Source organism: Athene noctua, chromosome 19 (genome assembly GCF_965140245.1).
Source record: "Athene noctua chromosome 19, bAthNoc1.hap1.1, whole genome shotgun sequence".
Classification (NCBI taxonomy): Eukaryota; Metazoa; Chordata; class Aves; order Strigiformes; family Strigidae; genus Athene; species Athene noctua.
The window spans coordinates 4,664,172-4,688,381 of NC_134055.1; the positions used below are offsets into that span (position 1 = coordinate 4,664,172).

At 42.5% G+C, this 24,210-nt stretch overlaps 1 protein-coding gene across 1 annotated transcript in view; it reads right to left on the reverse strand.

Moving 5' to 3' along the window:
* The window catches only part of PIGL (phosphatidylinositol glycan anchor biosynthesis class L), a 61,870-nt gene that overhangs the window by 13,796 nt on the left and 23,864 nt on the right, over nt 1-24,210 (reverse strand). The window contains exons 3-4 of the mRNA XM_074922517.1: nt 8,310-8,400; nt 1,647-1,714 (exon numbers count right to left, since the gene is read on the reverse strand). Coding sequence (XP_074778618.1) covers nt 1,647-1,714; nt 8,310-8,400 — 159 coding nt within the window. The remainder of the gene's footprint in view (nt 1-1,646; nt 1,715-8,309; nt 8,401-24,210) is intronic.

Below are 24,210 nucleotides of genomic sequence, written 5' to 3' on the forward strand. Positions count from 1 at the left end.
CAGTGGCCGCAGCATCACTCCTGCCACATGCACATGACTGGGCCACCATGCTTATTTCTGCTGATTCAGGACTGGAAATGAGACAAGACAAAAACCAGCCCTTAGTTAATTAGAGCTGTTTATACTCTGGTGTCCCTATCAGCATGTATCTCATCAGCCCAGGACAATGTTCTGCTGTAGGCTAAGGACTAAGGCAAAAGTCTTGAGTTCAAGGGGCTTGCAGGTAATGAATACTTCCTAGTAACATATTCTGAGACAAGAAGAGAGTTAACACCCCCACTGCACACACAGGAAACCTAAAGCACGAAGGTGGGAAAGTTGTTTCTGCATAGCTACAAAGTGCAACAACAGTAGAGCTGGTATCAAAACTGAGAGTTTTCCTTAACTTTCTCATACATAATTCAGCTGTTACCTTGTTTTCACTGTATCTCTTCAGGGTATAGGGGAAAGCCCAACAATCTGCCCTCCATTCCTATCTGCAGGCCATACAGCAACTGACTGAGCAGAGGTCCAGGCAGCTGCAAGCTCTCTAGTCCCTCTGTGCCAATGGTGTGAGCATCGGTCATCAACCTCTGTTTCTCACTCACTCCTCAAATAACACTGTGCCAGAAAGCATCTCTCTGCTTAGCCCAAACAAACACACTGTTTGCTTTAACTCCACCCCTTTCCTTCTGTTAGGCTATTTCAGAAGTTGCTGGGAAAAGCCATGATCCCCTCTAAGACTGCATTCCAGATAGCATCAAAAACTTTCAGCATCTTCCCAGAGGAGCTCAGTAGGTCACAGCATGGGTTCTGTGGCACTGCAGCTTTCTCTAGGCAAGTGAGAAAGGCAAATCACTATGATGTTGTTAGCAAGGAGAGCCAGACAGTTATTTGAATTGCACAGACAATTCAGGAAACAAATGGGTGCTAAAAATACAAGCTATACTTGCAAAGAGTTCTTCTCATGCCTGGGAAACGCAGGGGCAACTCTGGAGGAAATCTCTCTAGGACACAACGAGGTCTGAACGTGCAGGTTAAAATAAAACAGTAGCTGTCTTGCCAGCAAAATATGGGTGATTCTAATTCAAGGAAATTTTGTCTAACAACCTTCCCACATCACAGCACAGAGACAGAGGTTCTCAGAATGTAAAGAACAAAGTGGTGAAGGAATGAATTGACTTAGGAAGAATAGTAAATAGGGACAGCTCCAGTGAAAGAGCAACGTCCTTGGGTCAGAGAGGTAAATTCACATACCTGGACAGGATGGCAACATCCTCTGGAACAATGATGCAAAACTTTCCAAAATCCAACTACCACCAGCTCAGGCATCAGCTATTCACAGACTCTCCTCAAACCAGAAGTGCAAAGTGACCTGTGGCATACTTCAGCAGGATCAAGGACAGGAAGAGCAAAGAGGGCCCAGTGAAAGGGAGGCTGGCAAAGCACCAGCAGACAGAATAATAAAGGATGCTGTAGGTCATTTACAGAGCTGTCAGAGTTTCTCCAAACAGTATCATGTCCCACAGCCTGGCTCTCAGTTATATCAGTGAAGCTAATACTACTTTTGGCTGTAGCTAGGCTTAGTTTTCTGCTTACACACAAACACCACATTCACTCTGTAACACTATAGTGAGGCATTCAATGAAGTGTGTAGAACACTGTACCTTAAAGCAGCGTAAAGAGAAATGTGGTTAGCATGACCACTCACTCCTCCCGCATCAAAGGTTACCACCTGCAATAAAACCACAGAACAATAATCATTTTGAAGAAGGAGACTGCAGTTACCAACTTTGACATGTAACACCACTGTCCCAGCCCATTGTATTTAAAGAGCTGGTTTTGTGTTGCACAACGAGGACTTGTGTGTGAACTCATCCTACAGAAATACAACTAAACAAACAAGACACTCTGGAACTAGGTGACTACACAGTCTAACAGCTTGAACAACAGAAGATGACAAATATCATGTTGTCACTGGCAGGATGCACTTGTTACTTATTACCAGGCCAAAAGGTTACTTTCAGAGTAATCTCTTGCAAACTTGTTCCTGACCCAAGAGGTCCAGCTCTATGAATCACTCTCTCCTGGATTTGAAAACATCCTAGAATGCTTGCAGATTACAGGGTGAAACTATGGTTTGCTGTACTGTGAATCAGGACATACTGCTTTAACAAGAGCAACACCATCACGTACTACCGTCCTGGTTGTAATAAAGCTTTATCACAGGATAACAGTGATAAGATAATCTGATATAAGAATAAGCCTTTTTAAAGAATGAGCTGACTGCACTTTTTGTACAACCAGGTCAGGCTTTTCGCTGAATGAGAAGATCATATTGTTTATTGCTTCTCTGCAGGGAGAAATGGGAACTTCATAATGCAGAAGTAATGTGTGAACACAGCACTAAGAAGTCACCTTCGAAAGCACAGAATACCCTCGGCATTCTGCCCTCAGACCTACCAATAAGGTGCCAGTGGTGAAGCATCCACCCTAAGGGCTCACTCTGCACAGTAGTGTGAAGTGGGTACTTAAAGCCTCCCGTTTCTAACCTAGAAAACAAACTGGCAGCACAAAGTGTAGAGCAGACAGGGTATGTGTGCTGGTAGGCTTTCCGAATAGAGAAAGTAGCAGTCCTTGGACAGTCTGAAGTTAGGTTTTTCCTCTGGGAGAGGCCAGGCAGCAGAGCTCTCCCCTGCTCCCTTCTCTATGACCAGGAAGAAATCATAACCTCCCCACATTTCAGTCAGTGTCTGCTTCCTTGCCAGCCTGTTCTCTCTTCAGGGAAGGAAATGCTACTGCCTTGCTTACTCACCACAGCTCCCTTCTTAAGTCCATTTTATATGCAGGGCCTGAAGCACTGGGTTAAAGAACAAGGGAAGATCAAAAGCCGCCCTGCCCGTCCTGCAACTTGCTGCTCCACCCTCCAACAGGAGAGGCCCTCTGCAACAGGGGATATTGTGTAAAGAGGGAGAGGAAACAGAAAGACAGTGATAAGAAATACTTCAAAAACCACAAACTCCAGACAAGCCTGCTTATAAACCCATTCACCCAGTACAAGTCCGCAGTTAGACCTTCCACTTTGCCCAGTGGTTGTAATAATGCTGCCACCAAGCAGTGGGGTTATTCATTACTAGCAGGAAGTGGCAGGACCCAGTTTGGTTTTGTTGAGGTACAAAGACACATTTTCTGTCCTATTCTATAAGGAGAAAAATGATGTTCTTGGCTTTGGCTGCTTTTGGTGTACATTAGCATTACCTGAGAGGCTCTCTGCAGTGACTGCATGATCTGGCATGGTGTTAAGGCCTCCCTAAGAATATCAGCTTTTTGAGTAGTTAATCTGGGAAAGACATTATTAAATACTGTACAGCTCAGGGAATGAGCATAGCACCCTGTATTTTACAGATAAGAAAAAACATGCTCTGAACTCACTCCAACCTAGAGTGGCACTTTCTTAAGATGACAACGCACCCCACTCACTGCAGGCAGAATAAATTCCTCTGCAGGTGAATAATAGTGTGAGTCTGCTAAGGGCTGGACTTGCACTAAACCTTTTTACTAAATGGGGACAGACAGAGGGTTTGTCTCTTCTACCTGGTCATTTATTTTCATGTAACCTGTACAAACATAACATTTTTAAGACTAGTACTACCCTGCTGTCAATTGTGGTTAAAATTAGCCAATGGGCTCTAAAGTCTTTTGAAACATGTATGTGCACACACATACAAATACACTGCATTATTCTTGTTTCCTTAGGAAACCAAGCTAAAAACCCCAGGCAAGCCAAAACACACATTTTTCCTTCTATGGAGGGTATGAGAGAACCAACCAGAAGACTGAGATAAAAGACTATCGTGAGCAGACTAAATAAGCTAATCTTTGTTTTGACAAAACTGGCTCAGGCCAACTGTGGGAGCACAAGACTGCGTTAGGAAATATTTTTGACATGGAAAATATCTGTTCAGAAACACGTTAGGAGGTTTTTCTTCTCCGCATGTGTTTTGTAATAGGAGTTGCTGTTCTTAGTGCTGCTGGGCTTAAGTAACATCTGAACTAGCTAAAGAGATTGCATGGAGTTAATTTTCAATTTGTCTAATTTACTGTTAGGACATTTGCACCTGAATTGCCTGTCTCTTCAAATACACAAATTTGTAAATACAGCTCCCAAGAGATCTGCACACTGACCTGGCCATGGTGACACTCCCTTTACCTGCAAAGAGACCACCTTTGAAATATTGGCTTTTCACCTCTAGAGATCCCTCCCAGCACACAGGCTGGCTCTGACACAGTGGTGTCCCACCTACCCAGTATGTAGCTTCTAGGTCTGTTGTCTAAACAGGACAGTGGTTCCACTGCGTCACTGTGGTGCTCGTGACTTAAAGCAGGCAGCAATCACATGTACGTATATTCCTCTGGCTTCAGGAATTCAATTCATTGATAACAAATCTGAATTTCTTTCTTTCTCACGTGCTGAAGATATTTTCACAGAGGAGCATTTGCTTCTTCCACATGGTGCAGCTAGCTGGTGTGCTTGCTCTTACCACATAATCCAAACCAGGCTGATGATGAAATCAAGCAAACCATCAGGGCAGGATGAGAAAACCTGAATATCTTGAAACTGTCTGGGTTAAAAACAGGCTTAGCCAGTTCTGGGAGCAAAAGGCTGGGATAGGAAATACACTTGATGTGGAAATTATTGCTCAGTGAAATCTTTAGGGCAAGAGGGAGTTTCCTCCCCACACCTGTTCTGAAATGGGAGCTGCTGCCCTCGGTGTTGCTGGGTTTTCTTCTGGGTGACCTTGGTATTCAGGAAATAAGAGCTTTCACTAGTGGAAGCCAGAGCAACAGCCAAGACAAACAGGTCCAGAAATCCCTTCCGGAGGGGGGAGAGCACAGAGGAAATTACTCAATTACTAGCAGAAGAGAAAACTCCTGAGAGGTCTGGAGTCCACGCTCCCTCTACACACCATATGCACGGGAGAAAAAAAGCACTCAAAGCTGTGGGTCTCCCTCACTTGTTCTGGTGTCATCCAGTGTTTCAAACAGAGCACACATCTGCTCAAGTAGACTAGTGGGGATAGAAACGTCTCTTTCCTTTTTAAGAAGGGCCATCCCATAAAATGCCATCGCAAGCAATTTCACTCCTAATGGCCTTCCTCTAAGCATCATTTCATAGGCCTGACTTATACTTGCAGAGGTCAGTGACATTCAGACTCCCTTTGAGTCTCTTGTGTGTTTGGAAATGTCTTTTCTTGCTACAAAATCAGAGAAGCTAAAGATTAAAAAGAATGGACAACGGGATGAAAATGGAAAAATCTAATCATGATCAACATCCCAGTGTTCTGCGCTGCAAGTGTGTAAGTCATGCACCAGCTCTTTAAATGAAAGGTCCAGGGGGCCTCTCACACATGTACCCTAGAGGACACCTGATGAGACTGCAACGTAAGGGAAGAAGGGAAGAAGGGAAGAAAATGGATGCCAATTCTGTTCCAGCTCTGTTGCCTCCTCTAGCAACCTCCACATGCTGCACTCCATATCTGGTGTTCTGCAAAAGCATTTAAAATCCTCTGTAAACATCACACATTCACCTGCTCCTGAATTTTAGGAGCCTCTCAAATATAAACTCCAATTCGAATGCTGTTTGTAGAAGGATCTGGCTTTCTCGGATGATCTGGAGCTGACCCAGACAACGGGACTCTTCCACAAGCAGTTGTATGGATGATGTTTCCATCAGTCCACAGTGGAAAGCAGCTTGTAAGAATGTGGCATTGCTGAATTCTGATCTTGGCACCGCATCTGCCCCAAACACAGTCTGAACGTCACCTCCTAATCCAAGCTCTGCTATCACCAAACCTGAGATCCTGAAGAGAAGGATTTCATAATCTAGAACCAGAGTGGGGTTCACACATTACTATGTAATTTCTTTTTTTACGCACCAAATACTTTCTAACCTGGATCAAGACTAGCTTTGGCTGCCTCTCCCAGCTACACTGGCTTTTGCTTATAAATCCAGCAGGCAGAAAATAATTTCCAAAGTCTATAAATTAGTTTTGGCTTTGAGTACACGAACTGTTAATTTCTGTGTCTCCACTATTTAATGTAGAGCTTGGATGAAATATATCCTTATAAAGAGTTACTCATGGACTTCCAAGGCAATTGAGGAAATTAGTAACTATGCAATGGAACAAAACTATGCATAAACACGGTGTGACTCCTTGCCTTGCAATCTTTCCTTTCAGATGTGTTGGAATTGCAGCTTGCTTCTCCACTGTCAGATGACACATATGTTCTGTAAATAAGAGATACCATTGTCTATGCTATGACTGTGTGAAAAACTGGGGAAAGTTTTCCCACTGGGTTAGCAAAAACAATACATGTCTTCCAATCATGTTAACTCCATTAACTTAGTTTGCTGTGTTTGAAACTGTTAGCTTATGTTTTGACAAGGCTCTTTTATCATGTTAAGCCAATTCTATCAATTTCAACTTTACTGAAAAATAGACTCAAGTTTACTTTTCAAGGCAAGGCCATTGTTTTACGACAGCAAAGGTGATCCAAGAGTGGCTAACAGATAGCAAGCTCTGAAGTTTTAAAATGCAGAATTCAGTGAAGGTAATTAGGTGCTTCCTTGCTGTTTTTGGCAAACTAGGTCTGCTCCTAAATGAATGGTATTATAGCGAACATCTGAGACCTCTGTGATTATTTAGGGTGCTTAAAATGGTGTAAGTTTACAGAGCAGTTCATTACCACTGCTTCAGAGAAGCTGCTTCAGTCGCCTTTGGTACCGCTGATATCTTCTGCTCCAGTAATCTGTCCCCAGCGCGGAGGGGAACACAGCGGGCCCTGCCGCAGTGTTTCTGGTTACGGCAGCTACACCCAACACCCGCAGCACAGCAGGGAGAGTACTAGTAACTGCAGCATGTTTCTCGCTTTGAAAACCCCACACTTTATTTTTCAGCTCACGCTGTTAGTGGCAGACTCCTGCCTCCCCCAGCACAAACAGCTTGAGTTTAATTTTCTCCGAGGCAAAGATCTAACCCCTTCTATCCATCTAGAGGAGTTCTAGTGTTTTCAGCATTTCTACTGGGATTCTGGTGCACTTGTCCTAGTGCCAGTGAGAGTCACAAACAGGCAATACAAAACCTCTTGGGTTAGGAGCTTTCAGATTAGATTAAAACCTATCTATGCATGGGGCTAAAAGGCACAAAAGGAGTCCAGGAAAACTGCATTTGTCTCTGTGCACAGCAATGTATTTCATGGAAAATTAGCTGCAGAATCAGTACAAAGTTGGATGCAGGACGCTGGTTTTTGTGCTATGGGGCTTTCAGGTTACAGGAGATGTGGTTTCTTGTCTTCTGAATTGCTGAAAGGCTTTAAGAGTCTTGTGATTTTGTCAGTGTGTGACATAACACCGCCTTTTCTATACTTACACCTTTCTTTCTCATCTGTGGGAAAAAACCCCACAAGCCACGCCAGTGCTAGGAAATCTCCCAGGTTTAATATTCTTCAATCCCAACCTATAACCCTGCTAATCTAGCTCTCTAACACACACCTGCCAACATACTTCAAATCTAAGCCTGAACATAAGCCTAAATCCCAGATTTAGGCTCTTCTCATCAATGAAACCTAGCAACAGGGGCAAACTGGTTGCTTTAAATTGTAGAAGACATTTGAGGAGTTACTAAAGCAAAATTCCTCCACTGTTCATTTCTCACTGGGAAGCAAAAAAAGATCTCCATAGAGAAAACATGCATCCAAGCTACACCATCATCTTTTTCCATATTTTCCAGTGGAGCAATTCTATTTGTTCTGAACTTTTAGCAGTTGTCTGCAGGATTTGAAAGAGGATCAGAATGACCATTTCTTTACTTGTCAAGACATACGAGCTGTACAAATATCACAAAAAAATCTTAAACTACAAACCACAGAATTGCTTTCAGGTATCATTTTAGACCTGAAATTCAGCTGGGCTGATTCAGAGGGTCTTCTACAATTAATGAACCCCAAGATCTACATCCGTAAGACTTACTAGTTCCAAAAGAGTTTGCAGTTTTTAACCAATTTGGAGCTTTTGCTTCAGTGAAGGTTGATGACACTACAACCCAAAATCAGAAGATCTAGCTAGAGAAATGGATAAACATTATAAGGCAAATATTTCAAAATGAGTAAGTACACTCTCTCCTTGTCCCAGGCTATTTCCCAGAGGCTCCAGAAGCAAAATCCTAGCTTTAAAGACTTCAGAGAAAGCTTTCAGAGGGAAGGAAAAAGCCTAGAACACTAGCTCAAAAGTAATGTGGAAACTGCCTATGCTGTAGAAAGTTTCACATTACCAGGTTGATGTTATTGGCTTCTATATGCTTTAGCACAAAGGCAGCCAGGAGCTGTGTGTCCCATTCAACGGCAGGATTATCCGGAAGATCCCTGAAAACGAGAAGTGCAATTAGTCACTTCACTGCTGAGAACTTTATAAAGACCCTGCTAGAAAGGAGAGATCCTCTTATCAGAGAATGAAATCAAGATAAACTTATTTACCATACAAACCCACTGAACCTTAGTTAAGAGTCTTACAAGCTTGTATATTGGAGGGTTGAAAGGGAAAGAGCAGTTGCAACACCCTCCTCACAGATTTGCCAAGGTCTCCCTTTCTTCTTACCATTAAGGTAGGCTTTCCGACTGCTTTAGTTTAAGCAACATCTATTTTGTTCTGTGATTCTTGTTCTCTATTCACCTCAATCAAATTTCTTTCTCTCTTTATTTAAAACCCCTTTTAAAACATTTTCCTGCAAGACTTTCCGATCATAATCTACTGTTGAATTACATACAAAAAGTAACAAGCGAACTCCTGCACTCATTTATACAGGAATAACCCATTAACCTCAACCAGAGGACAACAAAGCCATAATTACATCGCATGGATCTGACAGTAGTTCTTCATCTGATAATTTTATACCGTACCCAGTTGGTATGCAAAGCATACTGTGACTGAACACTCTGCCTGGGTATTTTAGATTGCAGGCTTCTAGGTGCAGGGACCATGAGCCAAATGCAAAATAACACCAGACAGCCAAAAGAATGATTCCATATTTACACAGCTGAGAGCTGAATTTGACCCCCCAGTCATTATGTTTGAATGATGCCAAGAAAACTTTGCTTGCAAAGTTAAAAAGGTTATTAGTAACAACAGGATAACACACAGCTGCTAAAGACCAATGATGACATGTTAAACTTGTCTTTTTCTCAGACCTTTTCCCTCCTCTGATAGACTGATAATTGCTGTGAGTTGGTTTAGCAGAAAAGTGACTACATAGCCTTCTCACACAGACCCTTGGGTTTGGATCTGAACTGATCCAGCTGTTTGCTGCGGAGAGCAGGGGCGCTACCGCCCAACACTTTTTGGGTCTCCCTGGACAGCAAGGCCGGTAACATCTGCAACGAAACAACAGGAAAGTGTCTCCTTGGCACATTCCAAGGTGAAGTTCAGCCTGTGTCTTCATCAGAGGTCTTCTGGCCACAAATTTTCCCACTGCTGTTAACAGTAGTAGTAGTAGTAGAAGGAAGAGCCTAAAGTACAAGCTGACCATCAGCATTTTACCCGTGGTGTTACACACTCCTTTTCAGCACAGGCCAAAATAATGTGCTATTAGAAACCCCAGCAACAAGGGAAGGCGTTTCTACATTAGGTACACATTCTAGCTATGGTCCCTGTTGTGGTATTTGTTTACAATTCCCTCTTGTATAGACAGCATCTTTGCCTGATGTATACAAGACATTTACATTTCATCATAGGAAAGATTCTTTCGTACATCTGGTGGCTGTCTCATCAACTTAACAAACCCGCATCTCATCTGCTCAAGACAAAAACTTTCACGTCTCCTGTTTGAAGAGGAAGTGGCCCTGTTGACCCTGAAGGTACCACAAGTCCCACCACATCACAGCAAGCTTTAAATGGAGCAGATTTTTAAAATATGCTTCAACTGAAACGTCCCAAGCAACACACACACTGAGCAGAGTCTAAGTGCAAGTCTAACAGTGCTTCAAGTTGTTCAAACGGTACCTTTGAGGTTGTGTCAAGGCTTAATCCGATAATACTGAAGTAGTATTAGTCTAAAAGGGATGCTTCACTGGCCACTTACAATGCAAATATCATTCCTGGTTTTGGGCAGGGGTTAAATGGAGCTGTGGAGGAAGTGAAGAGTCCCATTAAAAGAGGAGGGGTGCTCGAACAGTGAGAGGTCAGAAAAAAAAGTAGGGCTTGGAATTTATGATGTCCAGGAGGCTTTGGTGTCATAGCCACTGCACTCAGCTTTATTGGGCTGTCTCCAAAAAGGCTGCAGGGTAGTGGAGCAGGTTTTAACTAGTTTAGACAGATAAAGATCACCCTCGTTCAATGGAAATGAACAGCTGGAGGCAACGGTTTAGAATCCCTGGAAACAAAACAATCTGAAGGCATGAGCAAATTAACTCCATGAACACTGAACTGATTAGGCAGTAATATTCTGCAAAAAATTCTGCTTCTACCCACTTATGGCTGCTCATGGAGAGACCACTCACTCCCAGTAAGGAAAATGAATTATTTTTCTTGCATAATATTTGTCAGGCACCAAAGAGAGAGAAGCTGATCTTGCCAAACAAGACACACATGTACATAAACACATTCATAACTCATTAATAGCCACGATGGCCCACTGAAGTATTCATAGCTCATTCTGCAAACACAAAAAGTGACACACAGGTTAAACGACATGCCCAAAGTCACCCACAGAAGTCTGTAGCAGAACTGGCAATACGTTAATCCAGATAGCTTCAGGAAATTACTTTTTTTTTCTTTTTGGTAAGAGTTTGTATAATACTTTTTAAAGTCGAAAACTGAAGTGTTACCGTGATAGTAGAGACTCCACAGAAAGCATAAGACCAATCACTTTCTGGCTGTGCTCTGAATTTCAATAATTGGGTCCAGGTAATAATGAAAAAGTGACTAAGAAAACCAAGTTCACATACAGCCTATAGCAATGCACACAAAATACATTCTCACAGGAGGTCTCTACCTGCCCTAGGAACTTTGTAGGGGCATGCAAACTTTGAAAACTGCTGTAGTTCACAAAATCATCCATTCAGTAGAAAATATTTTTCCTATTATCATAAATCAGTCCTCAACAAACCTGGAAAGTCCACTGACTTCTTGCACTGTTGAAATTAGTTGCATTCGTTGTGTTTTTACCTTCAGGGCGCAGAAGAATTCAGCATTTAAATAGTTAACTCCACACTGCCTTTCTGGCTAAGGCTGATAATGCCTCTGAGCTCAAGGTCGAAGGGCTGAGATAAAGGACTATAAAGGAGTGAAAATTAGCACATTCCCTGGGGCAGACTGGAGCTTGTCCCAGGAGACCCGGTTTTCCACCCACCCTCCCTGTCCTCTGCCCCAGAGAGCTCCTCGTTGCTGCTGTCAGTCACCGAGACAGATCAGGATATAAATCCTGCACCGGAGTCCTCCCAGGACATGCTGCTGGTGGGAAGGCTTGAGGGGTTTGGTCACTTGGCCTCATTTCCACCGAAGTATTACGGTCTGGGAGTGATGTTTGTGATTATGTTTATCATTCCACATGATACTGAATGCAGGTGGCTGCTTGGATGTAGCCCTTGTTGACCAGAGAAAAACAGGGAGGTAGAAGCAAAAACAAAAAAATTTTAGTGGAATAAGGCTCCAGAAATGTTGTTTTCTCAGCTATTTTCAGTGAAAGCCATGCTGTGCACTGTACAGGGAATTTACAGCTGTGCCAAGGGATCTATAGAATGAAGAGAGAGAAATGGAGAATTATGGTGCTGCAGTTGCTGCAGTATGGAGTAATTTCTGTATCAGCTCACTGATTTCAGCAGGACCAGTCATGGGAAACACTGCATTCTGAACACAAAACCTGTATCTTTCTACTTATCCATCCGCTGTTGGTAGTGAGGACTGGACAGGACCTCTGGTTTTCTTCTCACCTCTGCTTTGCTCCTTGCCAAGCCGAGCAGACAGACACTGGCACCTGCTGCTTCTCTTCCCAAAGTTTGCTTAGGAAGAATTAAGGTGGATGTACTGGATATCCTGGGCCAGGCACCAGAGAGCTACAAGGGGGCCACAGCAAACCACATCAGCATATTAAACCAAAACTCAACCTTGTGCAGATCTTGCCCAGCAGTCCTACAGCTGGCTGAATGAAAGGAATGTTAAAATTCGCTGCCTGATGCCAGCCCCTCTCCAGGCCTCCTCCTCTTGCCTGCTGTGGGCTCTGGGGTGTAGCTCCTCTTTTGCCTCAGCCTTGGCCATTAAAGCATTGTGCATGTTGCCAGTAATGCTATCCCTGCCAGTAGCCTGGACAGTTTTGTAGGGTCATCTTTCTAGGAACGTTTGGGCTCAAGATGGCTAGACTCCTGTCATTCGGAAGGTCTTTTTTGGCCAAGACAGAGATTTAAAAACCTTCACAGATACCTATTGCCAAGATACGCTGCTCAATCCCTGCCCAATTTTCCACTGCTCATCTTCCACAGATCTTTTAGCAACAGTCAGTGCATTTATATGTACAATCTTCTTTCAAAGCCTTCCATGGAATTTATTCTGCTCATGAACTAAGCTCTCGTGACTGCTCTAAAGGTTAAGTTAAACTAAACAGTCTATGCGATGTCCACGTGGTTTAACAAACAGCAAATGGGCTGACCTATACGGGACACTTGCAGTTAGTTAGAATAACCTTGAGATCTGTCCCTCCTGCAATCTCTTGCATCGGGCTGTCCCCAGGCCCCTGGGTGCATTGTGAAGCAGTGTCTCTCGTTATGTGACAGTTACTCTGACAGGGACTGGCAAGCACCCTCTCTGCCTTGACGTGAAGCCTTTATAGGTGGCAACAGGGAAAGGAGTAGAGTGGCACTAGGGTTGCTCCTAGATGATGTTTAGGTCTCCATTAATGCATTCTGAGACACCATGGCAAAACTTTCAAGATACTAATGTGATTTTGCATTCCACTACACACCAAAAGGGTCAAAATGAAAGAGCTTTCCCATTTCTTATTGCTTGTTTATCCTGCAGCATGACCTTAATCAATCCAAGGCTAGGGACCAGGAAACATTTCTGCATAATTTCTCCTCCTTGTCCCTTCTCTCTGAAATGAATGATTTTACATTAAATCAGCACAAAGGTCTGTAGATTGATGGTGGATCACATAGGAAACAGGTGAACTGCTGTGCACTAGGTTCCCTGCTGAGAACAATGACCACAATGTGTTTGTTGGAACAAAGGCTGCCCTTTGTATAAAGTTAACTGTATGAAATGAACATCTGGGCAATTGAAACTGGATCAAAAAGCAAAAGATTCCACAGAACAAAATGACGTGAGTGCACAATTAGTGAAAAAGCCATGTGATGACTAGAGGCAATCAGTGACCTTTATATCATAGCATCAAAGTAATTGAAAAAACTGTGTAAACAGAAATTATTTCATGCTCTCTAAAGTGAAATAGATAATTTTTATTTTTCAGATTACACTAAGATAAGTTAAGACAGGCTAGCCCTAGATCTTGAAGCAGAGCCTCTAAATCCTTACATTAATAACTATTTATAACTATTTATCTCTTCCTATAATGGCCAGTTACAGACAGGAGGGGAAATACGACTGCTAGGCTGCATGTACATCTCTGATTCAATTGAAAAAAGTCCACTTAGACAAACGATCAGCATCTTGCAACATCATGTTATACAGAGAACAGATGCTGTGTGCTTACTGGAATGTAACAGTCTACAATTTAGGAGAGAAATGAATTAAACCAGGATGCTAGCTGTCAAATGAAAAGCCATCTACAACAGAGAGCTCAAGCTGAAATCTTTACACCAGTAGCTTCATCTTTCTCCTCATAGTAAAGAAGCCCAAATTATTCTGAGATTTGTATTTTCAGATTGAAAATATGAATCTTAGGTTTTGTTGTAGGTAGAAGGTAAAGAAAGTGTCAATGACTGGTACATTAAAAATAAAATACACTTCAAATATTTCACAAAAGAAAAAAAGCAGAATGGGCCATAATCCTTTTCTCCCATCCTTAACTTTTGTATAACGTGTAAGTTTGGACCAACTTTATACAAATTTCAAAGGCAAATTAAATCAGTTTAGATGCCAGGTAAGTGCTGACATCACTAATGGGGCCAAACCAGGCAGAAGTCAAGTGTAAAGGGAAAGAACACAAAGATAGTACTCCGTAAAGCTTGCTCAGAAGTCCAGGCAAGCTGTGCATGCTTCTCCACTGAGCTATGTAAAAATACAGTGCACCTCTGACAAATAATATTCCAAGTACCTCCATAACTCCCCAAAAGTAAATGGTAATTAGATCTCTGGGCAACAAACTTTTTGAGTTGGGCATGATCATGTGTTTCTGTTTGAGAAATAAGCATCCTTTGGGTTTAAATTCAAAGGAATTATTACAGAACACAGGACTGGTTGTTTGCAAAGACCTATCCAAATGTCCCTGTACTCATTTATTTTTTTAATGAATTATTGATGATTTCTCAGCAGAGATTGATGTCTATTCACAGAGATGACACAATTGCTTATCATAATTTGAAATCTGGTATTCATTTGACGTCTGTGCCTCAGTGCCTTGTTGATAAATTACAGCACAAAGCTCTGTAGGAACAAGTTCATATTCAATGTCTTTAAACAAAAACAATTGATGGTACCTTTCAAGAACAGAAATGCATAGAAACTACAGTGGCTAAAGCCAGTTTTAAAAAGTAACTTTTAAAAACTAGTTTGGAGAGGGCATCAGGCCCTGCCATGTAAGACAGGAAACAAAATTCAGCTCAACTAATTCTGAATTGATCACTGATTTAGTCACAGCTTTCCTGTCTTCCACTCTTCACGCCTGCAAAATGGAAATAATTATATGTTCACACCTATGTAAAGAAGTTTGAGATCCTTCTAAGAAAAGTGTTATGTCTTTTCTTTGATGTCTAGATTGAAGTCTAAAACACGTCTTGGCAATCCTGGGTATTGGGAACCCTGCAAAACTGTACTTTACTCCTTGCATTGTCTTCCCACGGATTACTGAATTGAGTTCAACATCTTAGTCCTGACTTGAGGGTCTGGTGCAAAATATATGAAAGACTGCATAAAGCTCTAAAATGATGCATACGGTGAAGAGTTCTGCCCATATGGTGCAGAGGAACTCTGCAATGAGGATAACATCTTCTCAAGTAGTTAGGACTTCCTTTAGGGGCTGGTGCCAAACAGTGCATGGACTCCCAAATGAAGTGTCATCACAAACTGCTTTGCTTTCAGCTACAAATGCCAGGAATACTCCTTGGAACATGTCCTTTCTAGAAGAAACACAGCAATATTTAAAGTTTAAAATTTCCCAAACTCTCCAGAGCACATAAAAAAGCTGACACATCTGGGCCAAATGTTACCCTAACAATGGAGACCCTCTTTGCCAAACCACATGACAGGGGTTTGGGTGTGTTGCCTAGTAGGCACCTTGCTTTGGTCACGTAGTGGCAAGGTGTCACCATGTAATACTGCAGCTAAGGAACATGATTTCTAGTAGGGTCATACTGGTGGAGAAGAGTATTTCTGGCATCTGTCTACAACTCCTTGTTCAATCCTTGGTCTCAAACAGCAAATCGCATCTGTGGCTGACATGCTTTTAGTAGGCAGCACTGCCCCAGTGCCCTGCTGCAAACATATGACCTGCAAGAGCAGAAACAAGACCTGGGAGTCTCACATGCAAGTGTCACACTCCATGTGTGTCTCTCATGTCATTACTGTGCTACTGAAACATGCTCAGGAACTAATGTGAAGAACACATCAGAACCTGTGTAGTCGTCATCACTGATTGATCCATCACACAAGGCAATGAGCACCGAATGCCTTGCTGTTGTGCACAGCTCGGAATTCAGCTGCCAGAGGAAGGAGGGGCCTCTGGTTCATTTACTCTGAACTATGCTGCAAAGCCCTAGCTTCAATTTAAGCAGAATTCTGCAACAGGTTGTTTGCAAGAACCACGCAGCACCATGGAGTGTATCTGGATCCCTGGTGAGACTGGTAGTAAAAAACAATTAGGTTCAAGGCCCTAAAGAGAAATCTTTAAAACATAAAGTGGTTCTTCCCCCTACCTTTCATCCTCAAGTTGGGTGCTGTGTTTTATGCTACTTTTTATTCCCAGCTTTCATTCATGTTTGAGTTGCATTCATTTTGTATATACACCACATGCCAAGCCAAGGCCAGTTACAGCCCTTTGTCCCTGACCGCCATTATGTGACCAGAATATACTGAGTGGGGCCCACAGATCCCACACCAGTGACACGTTTTCAGCCAGCCACCATTTAGCCTGTTTCAAGCAGCAGTTTCCAGCAGTACAAACTGCCAGTAGTGACTTGCCAAATGCTGGGCAAGAAGCCTCCCTTTCATTTTATAGAAGCTGGACTTCTGTGTGATCTGTTGGGGGCCATTAAGAAAGTTCACTGAAAACATCAGTCAGAGGCCAGACTTAGTAGCCTCGTGAGATTTGGGGCTGCCATGTTGAATTATGAGTCAGCAGTTCCTCCTCTGGCCACTGAAATGTGGTTTGGGCAGCAGACAATAGTGCAGTGTGAAATAAAGTCAATTCCACTCGCATCTTGGAGCGGTATGCGGGGAAGTAGACCATTAAAGTCCCTACCTAGTTCAGGAAAACAAGAATTCACCAACCATTTTCTGAGTATCTGCTGGCAAAGTGCATTTCTGGTATTTGTCCCAAATGACTGACAAATAACAGATCTATTAGAAACATCTGGCAATCTCATCTGCAGACCTCTAATAAGAGAAACATCTTCAAACATGCCACGGTCTGGGATCTTAGGGCACAGCTGCTGGGCAAAGGTATCTATGTACCAGCACTTCAGTTCAACACCTTCCCAAGGCCAAGATGATGTTTGATAGAAAAGCTCAATGGAAAGCTTGGGCAGCAAACACGGACTCTAGCAGTTGGTGGCCTTTGGGAATTCTGCTCCACATTCCTGGAACAATCTGCTCTTGTCTGTGTCAGCTCCCAGAGGGAGGATAAACTGACCTGAAACCAAAAAAGGTGAACTCACCTCTTACTAACACTTAGCTCCTTGGGCTCAATTATTTACCACTTCGGGTTGTCTCTGGCCACTCTGACAATAATAGGGGAAGAACACAGACCACATTTCTTCAAAAGCACCATCTGTACTGTAAGGAATGAGCATCATTAGACCTATATGAAATGATCGGGCAGTTCCCAGAATAGCTCACAGCAGTGCTTGCTTCTCATTGTTATTATTGGCCTTGCCACAGTGCTTAGGAATTCATCTGGGGTCTGACAGTCTAAGTTGTCCTGAGTGAGAACAAAAAGCTCAGCAATCCCACAATCAAAACTTCTGTTTTAAAACTGAAATACAAATCACCAGCAAAACCAGGACTCTGAGGAGCAGACCACAGGACTTCACTCCTCCCTTACTCATTTATTTTGTTTTGTAAAATGCTTAGAAAAAAAGAACCGTGCAGCCGGGCAGAGCTAGGGACAGGGTACATCAGTCAAGAAGCAATGTCCAACTGACACGACTGCTGGCACCCCTGGCTCAAGGAGGGCAGACTTCCAGTTTCAAACTGCTGGGTAGGAGGTCTGGCTCTCCTGGCAGAAGAGCAGGAAGTGGACAGGTGGAATACTGTGTGTTCCTCCTAGCTAGGTTTTCACTACAGTACTGACACATGAAGTTCCCAACATGCATGATATTATGCCCAGGACTCCACAGCAGAAAGGGTACAAACACAAGGGGAAGGAACCAAAAGTCTCTCACAGCAGCCAGCAAAATCCTTCAGAGGCGAATGACTGAAATACCACAACCTGCATATGTCAAATAGACCTAGCGCCACTTTATCACAACCTTAATATCAAATCTGTTTGCTCTTGGAACAATAAATACACCATACTGTACAGGCAAAACCTGCAGTTCTGATTCTGGCCCACGTAAGTCATACAGAACTTTGCCACTAACTTAATGGCATGGGCCAGACCTTCAAAGAAAAGGAGAGCCAAAAGCACAATTGCTTCTGCCAAAGACTTTGGTTGTCTCCACGTAACAAGTAAACTGCAGTCAGAAATCTCAGGAGAAAGCTTGTAGCTGGATCAATCCTTCAGCCATTTTAATTAATCATCTAGGAAGAGAAAGCACAGCATAGTCACTTCTTGGACATTTATTTCTCATGCCAAAACTTATGTAAATGCAGATGCAACTTCAGCAGAGATCTCAAGAGCATGATGGCCTGATTCCAAATGCAGCTTCCCATGTCACAACATTCCAGCTTCCCTGTACCAGTTCCATACAGAAAGAGGTTTCCTGACTCCTCAGCCTCCCATAAACATCTCCTCCAATCCATTTGACCTATGCAATGACAATAGGGGCATTACTTCTTGAAGTCACGGTGTACCCACCCTCTGTAACACTGAGTTCTGATGCCCTGGGCTCTCTAAACACCTATCTTAATTGTGAGCTTGATCCCACAAATTTTACTGACATGCAAAGTTTCTACTCATGCAAACAACCCTCTTGCAGGCACTGTCTTGCCAGCCCCATTCATGTGAATGCCCCAATTACATGATTACATGAGCAAGCTCTAGGCCAGGCCCCGTTTTCTCTCTGTGAAAACCCACAGTGCCTTCCAGGGCAGCCCAGCCAGGAACTGTACTTGAAACTCCATTTGCAACAGCTACGCGGGACTCAGCAACAACGAACAAAACGCAACGACCTTTATCGTTTAGCCTTCCTCTCATCCACGCTCCGATTTAATGTGAACGTTATGCAATGGTTTTGCTATAGCAACAGCCGGGGTGCTCGGCAGTAACCCTGCCGCTGCCTGCCTGGCCGGCGCTCTGCGGCCGTGATGCACCCACTGAACTTTGGCCCACTAGTGAGCCTCCCACTCCCCGGCAGCCCGCCGGCCTGTTTACACTGCTCACATGACAGGCGAGAGGGAGGCTCCTGGCAGCCGCCAGCATCCAGCTCGATTTTTAGGACCAAGCCAAGATTGCCAAAGGCTGGAAACGATTAACTCTTGCGAGCAGGGACTTCACGATTCAGCAGCTGCCTGCAGTGGCCCAGGAGAAAGGCCACTCTGCCCAGCGTGAGTGGTGCTTCGTCCTCCCGACACCACTGCAGGAAACTGAGCGGGATCAAGGCATTCAGCGAGGCGGGGGGTAAGGAAATCAGTAAGCTGTAAAGAAGGGAACAGTATCTTTTTTTTTTCTTAGTGAGTGGCAGATGAGTGAGGATAATGAACTGGAGCTGGGAACATAACACTCTTACCAAGAGCTGCGTGCTGTGAATTGCACGTACCTGGGTTACATGGGGGTGACAAAACTCCTCCGTCACACGGAACTGTGCTGGGCAGTGTCCCTGCCCTGGGCTCTGGAGCACCTCACAAGTACCAGTGGCACAGCAGTACCTCGGAGGCAGGGAAGCTGTGCTCTACACATGCCTTCTTAAAATGGTTATTCAATCTTAACAGCACAATCCAGTAAGAAAAAGCTGCAGACTACCAACCTGCAGCCATGCCATCACTGTTTGAGCAGCACTACTACTACTACTACTACTTCAGCACTTTTACAGCATTTATTTCCACACATGAACAGATGTTCATTAACTAACCTCCCTGTGAGGCTGGTATGGGGAAGTAAGCAAGTAATAACCCCCACATTTTATGATGACAGAATTAAGAGCTCAGGTAACTCTCCCTAGAGAGCCCAAGGCAACAGAGCTGAGTCAGGGGCAGAGCCTGGAATGGAGCATGTGGGCTCCCGGCTCACAGCACGGCTGCAACCCAGCGCTGCATCACCCATACTCACTCCAGGAATACGTTTTTATTGCCTGGGGCAAGTAACAATCAGTTTTTCAATAGGCCTCTTATAGGTGCTCTGCAGAGCCTCATATATTCCTGGATATTTGGGCTGAACAGCAAACACATTAACAGTCGAAAATTATGCACCATTACAGCAACATCATAGGAGCTGCTTAAAAGTATCCCTCAAAACCTGTCAATGGCCAAAGTGTTGACCTCTGCATCACCAAACTGTGCTCTGGACTGCATTGGTATGACACAGCCCTGGATGACTCTTTCTATCAATATGCTTGGCCACTTTTCCTTATATACTTGTTACCTAGGAGTAGTCTATATAAACTCATGGCTTGCCCTAAAACACTGCATTCTCCAGTAAAACCTTGCTATTCCCATTAAGAGGCTGTGTGGATTTATTTTCTTTGCTGTGATGACAAGTTCATTGTAAGAAGATTGGACCCTGCAGATACAGCACTGAAAAGCAGGTATGCCTTGATAACAGAACTCCCTTTGATAGCTTCATCCACAGTTATACCTACATCCTCGTAAAAAACACTGAAAGGAAATTTGTTGGGTCTGGCTAAAAATCTAAGCACTGGAAAAGTTTGAATAAAATCAGTGACTCAGTCTCATTTTTGTAGAAGGAGGATCACTGCAATAAACTGTTCTCTGCCCCTTACTGGTAACTGTCTGAATTCTCTGACACCCGTGTATGAGCTCTCCATGTAGTACTCCCATTCAAGCCTCAATCTATTAGCACAAATTCTGCAACCCCCCTACCTCTGTTCCCCACTGATCAAACCTCTGTCTGCCAACATTATCTCGCAATATTATACAACATCTTTTCCAAGGCAAATGATAAACCAGCCTTGGCATCCCATCGTGTAGCTACTTATGAGAATAAGAGAAATGCTGAGCATTTGGCTTATGAGACAGAAATACAGGAAGAAAATATTTATAACAATGCTACTGTTTAAATAAAAGAGACCATAATTTATTACAGATGTGACCCTTCCTTCCAAAACTAAGGGTTTAAATCTTGTTGATGCTATGTAATGACATGAAGTAGAACTTAATGAAGAATACACCCAATTTAAATTGTAAATTGCCCCCTTTTATCCTCTGCCATTTTGTACCCCAAAATAAGCACAAATTTTGCCTCTTTCAAGCATTGTTTGCCAGATTTTTCAGTGCTTAGAAGATTTAAAAACTGATTTACAGGAAAACATTCATCCTTCATCTGAAAACAGACTGAACACTTACACCCTCAATGAAATTCAGTTAAATATTAACTATTAAAGAAGACAAAATGGCACATAGATAAGATTTGTTAAGCTTACAGTCACAAAAACTATAAAGCATGTAGAATGTATGTGCATAGAGGGAAGGCTATGTAATTAATTTAATTATTTCAATGCAAATACCACTTGCAGAGAAATAGACTGCAACACTGAAATGAGTAAGTATTGAAATTACTGTATAAGGAGTATGCGGGTACAATCAGATAGTTAATACCTGACTTGTTAGAAGAAAGGACATGACTTGGCATGGAACTGTAATCAAACTGTTTTCATTTAACGCTTCAGTTGGTACCGAAGGATCAGATAACAAAATATTCATCTTACATTCCATTTCAGTTTCTAAAAAAGTATTTGTTTCCTGCACTGCAGTAAAAATATTTTTTTCCTTTCAACCAAAACGGATTGAAGAAGCTACAGGAGACAAAAGATTCTCAATGATGTCAAGCAAAGCGCTCATCTCCCTTGTTCCTGATCTCTTGTGCAAGAAAACTGAGATTATGGGTCATAAAACACCATCCACATTTGCAAAATCTAGTGTACATTAGGAAAAAAGGTGAATATGTGACAAATGAAAACATACACTTCCTATTTGCTTCATCAAGTTCTGTTTTCCGCTTTTTAAAAAGTTGATGTTGCATCATCAAAACAGCTGTTTCCTACAGCACGAATTATCTGAAGTGCTCAAAGTGGGCTTTAGTATCTTCACCAAAAGCAACAGTAAAACTCCATAAGCAAACTAGAAAACCCTATCCCACTACTTTGACATATTATTTCACACTGTTTCACTCATTATAATGAAAATACCTATGTATTTTTTAACCAATTTGTCAGCATTACTTACCTCCTAAGAGAGTATCTTGTTCTATTCATAATTGTTGTATGTTGGGAATTCTGGATTGCTGGCACTCTTTGTTGGTGGGTTGGGTTCTCCTAAACAAAATTTCTATTTGGTGGTGGGGTTATGTTAAATGTACTCCCAACCTAGCAACTGTCCCTTTAAGGAGTTTATTATTTTTAATAGTTTGCTCTAATCTCAAGTATCACACCCATCAATTTCTAATTCAAGTTTACACTGGAACAGAAAAATTTTGTAATTTCTTGTATACTGATTGAACTAAGGCCAAGGGGATTAAACCTATTCAGCTTTCACGTGAACTCAAAAGAAGAAAGGCTTCTTTGGCAGTATAATTACAGAGCACAGATCTTCTAGGAGGAAATGAACTACAGGGATTTATATGATTAGACTTTTTTTCCCTTTCCTTTTTAATGGTAGTTAGGGCTCTCCTTCACTCACCCCTTCCAGTCTAACAGCATGTAATAAGCAAATTTGTAGCAGGCAGGAACTGGGACTGTTACAGAGAGATGTTTCAATGGGACACTGCTATGGGGTGGAATGTGTTAACGATTTTTTCAGGAGGCCCATCAGCCTTCTTTTACCTACCTGAAGCCCTAACATCTTCCTGAAACCGATTAAAGAAGTAAGTAGAGCCTGTAGCTTCTTACTAGTGCTTTCTTTTTCTGGCGTGTTAGAGAGATTATGGCTAAGCACATACTGTGCTGTTTGGAATCTTTGTGTGGTTCCATCCTGTCCAATTTGAGTATCTCATCCATCTTGGATGTTGCTGGTGAGGAGACCTGAACACTTCAGCTATATCAAGAGCTTGTTTGTACAAGAAACTAAGGTTCTGTTCCACCGTATCACCTTTCCAAAGATGGAAATCTGGATTGGGGACTGTCAGCCATTTCATGCTGCCATATTCAACTGCTGGCAACACTCTGGGTTGTGGCAGGCAATACTCAAGGGCAGTGACTAGTTTACTTAGTTGTCTTGGTAACATTGTGGTTGACCCAGGTTCAGCAGATCAGTGTGACTTAATCATCATAAGCAGAAGGAAACAACTGCAACAAGCAGTGGAGCTAATTAACGTAGGTTCCTTCACTAAATGGACTTTCTCAAACTTGCATGTCTCATGTTCACAAGCTTTGACCTGCCTAAGTATTCAAACAATTCTGACTGGGTACGTACCTGTGACAACCAAGTAACTTACAGCCATTTACTACATACCATGGATCTGTATGTATTTATTACCTACACACTTCCCACGGCTCACAAGCAGCAGTCAGGTTATGAATAACTATTTACACTGTGTCAGTAGTCTAGGATCTCTACTGATCATCTGATAGTTACAAGATACAATGTAAAGTGCATGTTTTACCTATCAAGTGTTTTTAAAACCATTTACCTTAAAGCCTGTCTCTCTCTCTGTGCATTATGTAGCTGTGAAGATCATCTGAGATGCTAAAACAAATGGTCCCGATGGAAGCACAAGAGAGCTGGAGGAAGCGCATTTTCAGCAAGAACCTTGACAGCAGAATCTGCTTCTGCTTAAGTCTGACTTGTTCTAGAGAAGCAGTATGACTGAATGTTTTGCAAAAGATTTGTATTTATACGTGTGGCTGTCAGTCCTAAATGCTGCTCCTTGTCCTTACAGTAATTACACAGAATGCTCCATGGAGATGTTTTCTAAAATGAAATAAATAGAATCAATACAGACTTGAGTTAACTGCACTGTCACATGGCATAAATAAAACACACCGATGGATACTCTTGGCTATTATTCAACAGGGATTTGGTCATTGCTATTGCTATGCAAACTGCATTTTAAATGGTATGCTAGCAGTTTAAAAATCCCATTTCTGTCGAACTTATATATGCTATTGTTACCAGTAACTCCCAGGATTTCTCAAATAGAAAAAACTGCATGTTTACCTCTGTCACACACCACAAAGGACAAAAAAGAAACATTTCAGAAAATAAATTATGTACAGCTGTAAAACCATAACGCTGGATAGGGGTCTAGAGGATAGGGGATAGTAATCATATAAATATTACTCAACATCTATTTGCAAGTTAACTTCAAATCATCTGCTTTTCTTGTATGTATTTCTCCAACACCAGACAATCCTTTTTTCATGCTGCCTGATGAACTGCTACAGTAAAACAGACTCCTAGACCTCCATTTGGTTTTGCAGTTTACATATATCCTTTAGAGGATCTCACCAAATGACTGCCAA